Raw genomic sequence first — 12,160 nt, 5'->3', positions numbered from 1 at the left:
ATTAGGTTTATTTTCCTTAGTGGGTTGCTTAGACCAATGAGACTTAAAAGCTCTAAGGCCGGTTTTTCTTTAGTCGAAATTTTCGATATATTTGGTTTGAAAGAAATATTTCACCGAATTCAAATTTATTTATTTGTTGTCTTCGAATAAATTAAAATTAATAGAATTTTGATTTGATTTTCGAGTTATGTTATAAGGATTTTGATTTGATTTTCGAGTTATGTTATAAATCGAAAATTGAATTTTATTATATAATATATTAAAAAGACGAACCAGAGAACACGAATAACCCAAGAACGAAATCGACGAACACCCCTAATTAGATATATAGGATATTGGGTCGATTATATATTTTCAATAAGTTAGGTGGGTGAGGATGATTTTCATGTTTACACCATTTGAAATCCTCTTTTGTTCGTCCCTTAACCCTAATTAAAATTCCTTTGAGACTATTTTTAATTTAAAATCTTATTCTCAAACTTAAAATGCAGTTATGTATCACATCAAATAATAATATATCTTTTAAAGTAAAAAATTCGTTCTCAAATTTGTACAATATTATCGAAATATTTCTTTTTACACCAAGTTTTTAACTTTTTTTAATACTATATATGTATCAACTTTACAAATTGAACCCCTTATTTTTTATCATTCAATTAGAGAAAATAATGATAAATTAAATATCAATAATAACGCAAATTATACCATATGAGCAATAAAAATACATCAAAACAAACATTATTAAATGACAAATTAAACATCATTAAATAAGCACAAATTACACTAACATTTGCGAAACTTGAATTGAAGTTTAAATTAATATTAGATACAAAAAATTTTAATAGAAGGAAAAGAAATAGATAGGGGTGAAATCTACAAATTAGATCTAGGGAAAGAATATTATACAAGATACTGAAATGATGTATTTCCTTTATACTTTACTTGGATCTGTTTTTATGCTATTAGCTATTCTGTTGATTCTTCTCCAAACAGGAACCACTGCGAATTTATCTTCTAAAGAAGAGGAATATAGGATCCAATTTTCTTTCCGTGGTGAACTGGTCGTCCCATACCTTCTGCCTGTCTTATATGTGTGGAACCAGGTCTTTTTCGGTTTTAGCCTCCCCCTCGAATACATAGGGTAGGTAGGTCCGGGTGAGAAAGGATCCCCTGTTGCCAATAAACTTTCCCCGGCCTTTTCTTCCCCTTACTCATAAAGGTCTTACAGTCGGGAGAACTACCTAACTAAAGAAAAATAGTGCTCTTTCTAAGAGTAGGCGTGGAGAGCTTTTTGCGGGGAAACTTGCAAAAAAAATTTTATTTTTGGCGAGAATGAGGTTTTTTCAAGTATATCCAATTTTTCTTCAAAATCTTGGTATTGGTAATTAGTATTAATAAAAAAAAGAGTATGAATTTTATTTATACAAAAGCTCTCTGTTAAACTTTTTAATAAAGTCTGATTTCTAATTAAAAGTAAAAACTTTTTTTTTAACGAGTAAAACAAAATTTACATCAAAATAAACATTATTAAAAAAGTACTTCGTACACATAAAATAGATAATGTAATAATTATCGGAATCGGTGTACTTTTCCCACAAGTGATCAAATAATGCATTACGAAGTGCAATGTGAGCTTCTTTATTTCTTATTTTTTGGTACCGAAATCGAGTATTTTCATCTATCACCATTTCGAACTCCGGTGAAATCGTTTTCATTTCAATTTCAATTTCAATAAGTGCACCAAGGTCACGTTCATCCTCAACAATGCATGTTAGAAAAATTATACATGTAGTCATTATATCATGCAACACTTCTTTTCTCCAAAATCGTATTGGTCCTACTACAATTGCAAAACGTGATTAAAGAACTCCGAATGCACGTTCAACGTTCTTTCTATATGTTTCTTGTTTCATTGCAAAATATTTTTCTTTAGACCACGTGGCTCATGAATTGCTTGCACCATTTTGCAAAATATTGCCTATGTTATATTTTTCTTTGGATTACAAAATGAGTTAGAGAAGAAATACCTTGAGTTAGATTCTAGAACAGATGAGATGACTCTAGCACATTTATATTGTTGTTGGTGCTTGGCAAATCGAAATACGCATGCCATATCCAAAGATCATAATATGCTACAACTTTAAGAATGATCGTAAGCTTTCCACTACCTGCATGTTGCCCGGCCTATGCAATATGACATTTTTTTCACCTCCAATGCATGGAATCTAAGCTGCCTAACATTCAAGCTTTCTTACCAATATAGAGAAGTCTAAAAATAGCTTATGTTGTTGGCCTTTAAAAATATCTTTTAAAATATCTCAACTACAGTTCAACAAAATATTTTCATGCTTTCAATTGCAGTAGACTCTCCAATTTTAATATACATATATGTGGCATATGTTGGAACACCATACGTCAACATACGAAAACTGATGTTATTTTTTGTATTTGAGATATTTCAAGCTGCCTACGTTGTCCGATTGTTGTTGGAAGTAGCGATCATTATTTATTGCAAAATTAAGGAAGAAAACAAAATTTTATTGTAAGATTTGAGTTCCATGAATGTTTGAGCATTTATTTTATTAAAGTTGAACAAACACGCATTTAAAAAAAAAATAGTTTAAAATTAAGTTCAACCAGATTCATTCACAACGGATATATTTTTGTAATATTTAAATAATCTTGGAGGAGGGGGTTAATTTAACATATTATTAATCTTATTTTCATTGACTGTCCTTATTTTTTATTATTTATATTATACTTTTAATTTATTGTGGGAAATATAATTTTTATTTTGAGTATTTATTTGTGTTTTATTTTAATAAAATTGTTTTTTTATTAATATTTTTTATTATTATAAATTTATTTATGATATGTAAAAAAATATAGGATAAAAATAAAATATATATAAAAAACTAAATATAAAAAATATTGAGTTTGTGAATAGCGTAAACTCGCATATATGATTTCTGTAAGGAGAATGGTTAAAAGGTATTTTAAGAGTGAATTTGAGTGTAAAAATAAAAACTCATTTTGTGACTTTGAGTGTAGTTTAGAAAAGATCTTATAATGATTTAATCTATATTATAAAAGATTATGTTTTATTCTAAAATGCAAATAAAATGTCAATTCACTAATTAGTGATTCTAATAAAAAAATACTTGGTTCTTCCTATTAAAATGGAATGAGTTTCTTTTTATAATAATTTCATCCACTCCTAGTTAGCACTTTTAGCATTTTTTGAAAAAAAATAAAATTTGTATATGATCGATTAGATGGTTCTCATCTACTATTTAATAGATTTGTTTTTCTCATTTGTAAAAGGTCTTTTTTTACAAACTTGGTAAGAAATTGAAATAAAACATATTTTTGGTGAAAAACAATAGATCAACAAAATTTATTTTAGGGTAATTTTAAAAAAATTCACCCATTTTTTATTATTTTTATATACTTCAATCACATTTTTATATTGAATGAAAATAAAATTGATTTTATTTTATTTTTTTTATTTTGATAATTTTTTATATTAATTGTAATTGTAACTAAATATTAGTTTCAAATAACTTTAATGGGTTGCTTTAAAACTAGGTTTGGATGAACATGATATGGGCTTAAGTTAATAGGTTATGCTGCAACAGTTTATGGGCCTTACGCTTTATATGTTGGGCTCTCTGTAAAAGTAAGTTTAATTAAATCTGGGCTTTTTATTATTAATTTTTGAGGAGTGATTGGAAGAGGAAATTTGAGGGAGGGAATGAGAGAGGGAATGACTTGACATCACCTCATTGGTTGGAAAAAGGGAAAAGTGAGAGGAAAGAGAGAAAAGAGAGAAATTATTTGTTTTTTTTCAGCCAATAATATTGCCGCAACGTCATTCTCTCTTATTCCCTTACCAAATTTTCTCCCCCAATCATTTCTCTTAATTTTTTTTAAATGTTTGGGAGACGGTTAACCACATTATTAGAAAAAGACAGCGAGTTCCTTGTATTAAAACAAAATAAATCAATCCTAACCATTTGAGTAGGAGTGTTCAATATTTGGTCCGAACCGAATTCGAATTTACCGAATTCGAATAAATCGAATTCGAATTTCATTTTCGGTTTTCGGTTTTCGAATCGAATTTCAAACCAATTCGAATTCAAATACGGTTTTCGAATTGATTTTTTAGTTTGGGTTTCAACTCGAAAACCAAACCGAAAACCGAATTTATTTTTTTATTATTTATTCTTCCAAGCCTAGCTTAAGAAAAAAATTCAAAATAATCAAATTAGAATATTTTAAACTCAAGATTTAATAATAAAAAAATGTAACAAAAGCACCAGTGGTCTAGTGGTAGAATAGTACCCTGCCACGGTACAGATTCTTGACTAGTGCAATTTATTTTGAGTTATTCTAGTTTCAAAACATTATTTTGAGATATTCGGTTTGAATTCGAATTATTCGAAATTCGAACCGAATATCAAATTTGAATTCGGTTCGGCTTAATTAAAATTTATTCGATTTCGGTTCGGTTTTCGAATTGGCTAAAAAAAATAAAAATTCGAATAAACCGAACTGAGGAACTCAAATAACCCGAAAACCGAACCGATAAACACCCCTACATTTGGGCATTATTTTTTTAACGTAGAAAGTTAGTATTATTTCATATTTATAATTTTTATTTTAATTGAGAATCAAATCTCTTCAAAACTAACTTTAAAATCAAATAAAAATCACCTTTAAATTATATGGAAAGGAAAACATTTAAATTAAGTATATAGTCAATTATGGCCGAAGAAGGAATGTTGATATATGATTGACGGATTTACCAACAATTTTATAATTTATTTTGTATTTTTTGTTTTTTGTTTTTTCTCACTATATAAATTGTTTTTAAGTGGTAACATGGATGACGAAAATGAGTCCACCTTACAAAATAAAATTAGTTAAATTGTTATTTAATTTTTAATTTGTATTGTTTTCAATTGGAGCACAGATTTTGAATGGTATTAAGTGTGACTAAAATTATTTTAGTCATTTAATGAATTTTCTATCGAAGTTAAAAATTATCACATTTGTAAAAAAATATTAATTATATATTGAAATTTTCTTACTTTTTTAACGTAATATTATTTCATTTGTAAAAAATATTTATTTTGTCGTGTAAGGAGTAAGGACATGAATTTAACAATTCAATATGAATGCGTATATTTGAAGCTTGCTAGCTAGCTGTTAAATAATTGTAAGTAACTACTTACAACTTGGAGTAGAAGAAAAAAGAAGATTGAATTTGTCAATCTATAATTTGCTTTGGTTCATTGAATCCAAGTGAAAAAAGAAAAATAATCAGGTGAAAATAAACAAAATAATTGTTTTAAGTTCACGTGACTCCCACACATGACTATTATTTGAATGGTTATTATATATCTTCAATTCTCTATCTAATTCATTGTCTTGTTCAATTTATTTCAATAATTTTATTTGAATAATAGGTTTTAAGTGTTGAATAACACAACTAAAGTAGTGGATGTGCTTTCTAAAATATAAAATTCACGAAATCGTTATTTATTTATATATATGGTCTTAAATTGAAGTGAATATTTAATTGAACAAATTACATATGAGCCAAAATAAAAAATTATATTTATCTTAAAAATAATTATTTTTATTCAAATAAAGTAATATTTTAAAATTTAACACGATATATATTTATAAATTTAAAATATATTACGAAATTATAACGAAAATAAGACCACTAAGTTGGGGAGGAGAGAAAAATAAATAATTTTTATTCTTTTTAGGAAAATGGCCATAAGTAGGAGACAAAAAAAATTCCTGAAAAATGGTAATGATTGGAAGTTTTTTTTCCCAAAATGCCAATGTTTGAGAGTTTTTTTGTTCCGAAAATAAACATGTTCGGAAGTTTTTTTCCTGAATATGTTAAAATTTTTGTGCAAGAGAGAGTAGAAAACAATTATTTTTTCTTTATCTGTCATGCACAAAAATCTCTCGGGACATTTTTTTTAAATATAACTTTTTTATTCCTCTTTTTCACAAGTGGTAGATCACGACAGATTCATAAATTTACTTTCATTTACAACTTCGCTGCCCTAGTCACGTTTTCATACCATCTCAATTACATTACATTTGGATGTGTTTTTAAAATAATGAATTTTGCACACAAGCCACGGATTGTGAAAATATTATTGACAACTCTTTCAAGTCTCTAATAAATAAAAGATGAGTTGGAGAAGTATTTTGGTCTAAACAATCAATTTATTTTAAACTAAACAAATTAATTGTTAAATTATTTAAAATAATTGATTTATATTTAATTTGTAATATATTAATTTATTAATTGATATATTTTTAAATTGATTCATATAATGCATCCACTAACTAAGTTACCCATAAATATTATATTCACGTTTCCAAATAAATGAAAATAGAAGATCCAATGATTAATAATCTATATATATATATATAATGATGCTTAATTTTTAAAGTGTCCGGATTGCCGGGTCGAAAGCTGTGGTTAATTTGGATATATGTGACACTAAATGGATATTTGAGTCGAATTATGGGTTGATCCGCCCATAAACTTAAAACGGTTAAAAATAAAATTAAAAATGCTATAGGTATGGTTCAAACTTGCAACCTAATAAAACAAGTACAACTTTTTAACCAACTAGGCTAATAACACTTTATATTAAATTCAACCCAAAATTTGATAAACGTGTGACATTTTAACAATTTAAATTCAACTTTTTAACTAACTAATCTATATATATATATAATGATGATTAATCTATATATATATAATGATGCTTAATTTTTAAAGTGTCCGGATTGCCGGGTCGAGAGCTGTGGTTAATTTGGATATATGTGAGAGTAAATGGATACTTGTGTCGGATTGTGAGTTAACCCGCCCATAAAAATTTTACCGTAATATTTTTTCACGGTTTTTTATATTATTACTCGTGCAAATGCACGATATACATGTTAGTTAACTATAATATATATAATGTCTTCTTATTTTGATTGAAACTTTTTCTAAGAGGATTTGATCCAAATTAGAGAATATGTTATAAAATTTGGTCTCCATCCATGTATTTTAATTGAAATTTAATCATGAATTTATGTGATTATTTGATTTTAATTACTTAATGTTAAAGTTATATGTTTAATTAATCATATCTTTAGAACCCACTTTTAAGTGTAATCTTTGTCCAAAAGACTAAAATAGATTGCGATTTGAATGATCTTGAGTGAATTTTAGTTAGAAGATTATGTAACATTATTTTTGGATTAGTTTAAGTGTATCAAATATGTCTTAGATATCGTCATTTTTATTTTGAAATTAATAAGTTAGTATAATTACTCAAACGTCGTCATGTCTTTCGTTTTAGATTAATGTGTTTTTAATAGAAATTGAAACATTTAATATCTTAGACAAGATTTTGACACTTAAATAAATTATCGTCGAGTATAAATCAAGGTTTATTTATTTAAAATTGTGTATTATTAATTAATTTAACATTTAAAATAAACCTTAAGATTTATCCACTTTATAATTTTCTATCAATATATATATATATTTTTTATTACTGTCATTTAGACATTTTGGATATAATACTCTTTTATAAATGTTTAGTATCTCTTTTCGGATTAATAAAATCTTATCCAAGTAAGGTTAATTTATAATCTAGATAGCCTATTAAAATTCAATGTGTTAGATTTATTATTTGTTTATAAATTTATATTGAAATAAAATAACACATAATAGATTTTGTAATTTTATCTTTATACATTAACAAAAAAATATACATAATAATTTATATTTTGTTTTATAGTTTAACCGTTATATAAAGATCAACTCTGAGTAAAAAATTATTTACAATATATATATATATATATATATATATATATATATATATATATATATATATATATATATATATATATAATTATAAATAAAATTCAATAATAAGTTGTTTAATATTAAAATGTTATTACAGATTTTTGGATGAATACAAATTTAAGAAAATTATAGCTAATTTTTTAAATGTCCCGATCGGAACTGGAATTGTGTTTGGATAAAAAAAAATTTAAACATCATATTGGATATTGATTTAAATAAGATAATAATTTTAAACGTATTTAATTATGTATATATTAATAAATTTAATAATATTTATTTAATTTTAGCTACACTTCAAGTTTAAGTGTTTCCAAATATATATATATATATATATACCCAAATAATTATATAATATATAAATTCCGTTAAACTTAATATTATATTACAATCATTTATAATTTAATCATATACAGAATTTAAAAATAACATATAATTTAATAATGAAAGTATTAACATCCTAAACCCATTATAACTTACTCGATGTCTATTATATTGTCTACTTACCATGTGTTTTGAAGCATAAAGTCAACGTAGATACATATATAAAACTAATAAAATGTAAAAAATAAAAAAATTATATATATAAAAGTTTAAAAATATATATATTTTGAAAGTTGGTTCAATAACCTGTTTAAAAACACTTAAAAGTGGACTGTAATGTTTGAATAGAAAAAAATATTAAATATGGTAATATATATATAAAAAAAATATTTTAAAATATTATTTTATGTAAATAAATATTAGCACGAGATATTAAAAAAAAAAAATCAGTTTAAACACATTTCAAACCTGACCAATATTATTATGTTGTTAACGTGGCTTGAATGGTTGTAAGTAGGGATGACAATGAGGCGGTTCGGTTCGGGGCGGGGAATGCATTACCATCCCCGCACCGATTTAATTTTGAAGATTTTTTTAATACCATCTTCGCCCCGTTCTATTTTTTCGATTTCGGGGAATCGCGCGGGGTACCGTTAATAAAAATTAATTTTTTTTTTTAAATAAACAAAAATTATAAAATAAAATTATATAAACGAATTTTTTAATATAATATATATTGTAATATATTAAAAATCTATATTATTATAAAGAAATAACATTATTACTCTTATAAAATATAGTAAATAAATAAATATATTAGTATATTTAATTATGTTTATGGTGTTCGGAGTAGAATTAAGCTGAAATCGGGACAGGTTGCGGGAGACACAAATACCATCTCCGTCTAATCTCTATTCGATTTTGGAAAAAAACCGTCCCAAATAGAATAATTCGGTTCGATTTTCGCGGGACAATTTAAAAAAATAAAAACCGCCCTAGGTTCAAATTATTACAACTTGAACAATTGAAATAAATAAATTGACTCATTTTAAATAATAAGTAAAAGATAATATATAAAACAAAATAAAGGCATTTGTTTATTTTAGTGGCAGGACACAAGCCTCATGACGAGTACTGTAAAGTAGTCAGTTCTTGATTAATTGATTATTTAAAATAATAATAAAGTTTTTTTAAATAGTATATGTATAATAAAAAATTGATATGAATACTTTAAATATAACTATATAAATATTATAGAAAATTAAAAAATCATGAAAATAAAATATTAATAAATATACCAACAAGTAGCCTAACAAATTATTGAATTCATAATCATCGAGAATCACAATCTGTTCTCCAACCGAATTGACTAGTTTATAAGAGAATCTTAAAAAAGTGTTGTAATGATATTATAAATAAATTTAATAAGTTTTAATCCTAAAATAATATTAATTATTAAGTAATATTTAAATGATAAATTTAAAAAAAAAACTCAAACCACGCTATAAATTTATCTTCGATTAACTAAAGTACACATGAAAAGAACATTAAATCATTTCATATTTTAACCTACCGACAACAAGATGTAGATATCCCACAGTCTTCCTTAGAGGTTCTGGAGTCGAGTCCGTCAGACGGTAAGTTATGCGTCTAATTAAATGACTAAATGTGTTTGTGAGTTATATGTTTAACTCGCAAGAATTAATCGTATTTTAAAGGAGAAATATAGCACAACGTTCTAAAAAAAGAAAAAAACACTAAATCAAGGTTTATTTATTTGAGTAACATAAAATACATGTTTAACTCTTATTTCATTTATATTTTCATAGTAAGTTACTCAAACATATAAAATTTGAAAGTTTAAAGTTTAATTATTTTGAGTAAAAACTTTGTTATAATCCAAAAATATTTACTACATATCACAACTATTTTGAGATTAATCATGATATAAATTAGCGACGTTACATAATTCGTCACAATTAAACAAAATATTAACGATAAAAAATAATTGTAGCTGTTACTCAAATTTCATCGCTAATAATGATAACGTCATTTATAGTGCTATTCATAAATATTAAATTAATATTAATTTTGGTCAAAAGTTATGAGTAAAAAAAAAAAAAAAATCAACATATATTCATCTCATTTTTAAATGATCATTAATGCTAATATATATATTACAAAATCCTAAAATATCAAGTTAGTAGAAAAAATAAAAGTTATAAATCATTTTCTTTTCAAATTGACTCATAATTGACATATATTCAAGAAAAGTTATTAGCATTAAGTATTTAATCTCAAATACAACACAAAGTTAACACTTAACATGAATAAAAATAGTAAATAAAATATTATAAAAACAATAAATTATAGGAAATAGTAAAAGGATCAATTATATATTTTATCTGTAAATAATTATATCCCATCAATAATTTACACTTAAAATTCCCATTTCCAATTTATTTCTCCTACCTCCACTTCAAATAAAATCTTATATATATATATTATGTTGATTCCAACTCGGTCCGGTCCGGACCGGGACGACTCGGTTCTTGCCATCTCCACTTGCATTCTCCGGACTATTATTATAAGTTACCCCACTTTTTTTTTTTTACCAAATTTTACAATGGGGTAAAAAATAAAAATAAAAAACAAATACCCATTTTGATAAAAGTCAATGAATGAGCGAACCCGGTCCAATCCGGTCCAAATCCGGTCCAAAGGCAGATTGTCACCAAAACGACTTATCATCGCAGCTATGGAGTAACGCCCGAGATTCCAGCCATAAATCAACGTTGCTTAAGAAACCCACATGACATTTCCTTTGAAAAAATTTCAGATTTCCAAACCGGGATGAACCGGAATCGGACCGGTTCAACTGATTTAAGATCTCCTCGAATAGTTCTTCCTCACAAGGGATCATTAATGGACCGGAATTGGTAAAACCGTATTCTTCCTCGGCTAGAACTAGAAGTGTCCTGAAAACCGGGTGGTTCAAGTAAGATGTAGGAATAATGAACCGGCGAAGGGTGGTTCCCACACATACAGCCACGTGTCCGGCCGGTACGTCGGAGGGGAGACGGTTTAGGGTGGCCGTCGCCGCCTTCTGACGCCATTGCCGGAGCATCTGCCGGAGCTTGACAATGTGAAGGATTTTCCGGCAACCAGACATTTTTGTGTTTTGGGTTTTTTATTTTAAGAATGAAACAGAGGATTTGAGAAGGTTGAGAAGTGTTTGGTTTTTATAGAAAAGTGAGTGAGTTTATGGCCTTAGAGTTTGAGTTAATTACGTTATTTGCCACTAGATTTCTTTATTTTTTGTTTTTTTTATAAAAAAATATTTATTTATTTATTTATTAAGTGTAGATTGTCAAATTTGATTTTTAAATCACATTCAAACCTAAATTAATATAATAAAAGATCTATGTTTGTGGGTCTATATCTTGATATAGACAAATTTTTTTAGAAGAGTGAATGTTAAAGTAAATATAAAAGTATTTGTAGAAAACCAAGTATTAAAAAGTGATTAAAATTTTACTTTTTTTTAAAAAATAAAATAAAAAAGTATATATATTTTAAAAAGTATATTAAAAGTAATTTTGAAAAATAAAATTTGCTCTCGAACCCTCCATGTTGTTATGGATCAATAAATAAAATTTCTTTAGAAAAAAAAATGCATTGAATAACTAAAACGGTATAGACTTCAAATTTTGAGCAAAACATGAAAATTTTAAATAAAAATTGATTTTATATAAATTAATAAAAAAAAAACTACATTAAACAAAGATTGTAAAATGAACAAATTTCTAGTATTAATCTCCCTATGGATCTAATGAGAAATTATCCAATTTAAGAGCTTGTTTGATATTGATTATTTAAGGGATTTTTTAGGATTTTATTTAAAAAAATATTTGTTAAAAATAATAAGTTAATTAGCTT

At 25.7% G+C, this 12,160-nt stretch overlaps 1 protein-coding gene across 1 annotated transcript; it reads right to left on the bottom strand.

The window, feature by feature from the left end:
• Positions 1 to 10,704: 10,704 nt before the first annotated feature.
• On the bottom strand, positions 10,705 to 11,476 carry LOC124932749 (auxin-responsive protein SAUR15-like). The gene has a single exon (XM_047473428.1). It carries the CDS (start codon positions 11,391 to 11,393, stop codon positions 10,953 to 10,955), a length of 441 nt encoding a protein of 146 aa, XP_047329384.1. The 5' UTR covers positions 11,394 to 11,476; the 3' UTR covers positions 10,705 to 10,952.
• Between the last annotated feature and the right edge of the window lie 684 nt (positions 11,477 to 12,160).

This window comes from Impatiens glandulifera, chromosome 3 (genome assembly GCF_907164915.1).
Source record: "Impatiens glandulifera chromosome 3, dImpGla2.1, whole genome shotgun sequence".
Lineage (NCBI taxonomy): Eukaryota > Viridiplantae > Streptophyta > Magnoliopsida > Ericales > Balsaminaceae > Impatiens > Impatiens glandulifera.
This window is presented reverse-complemented; position numbering and strand designations above follow the sequence as displayed.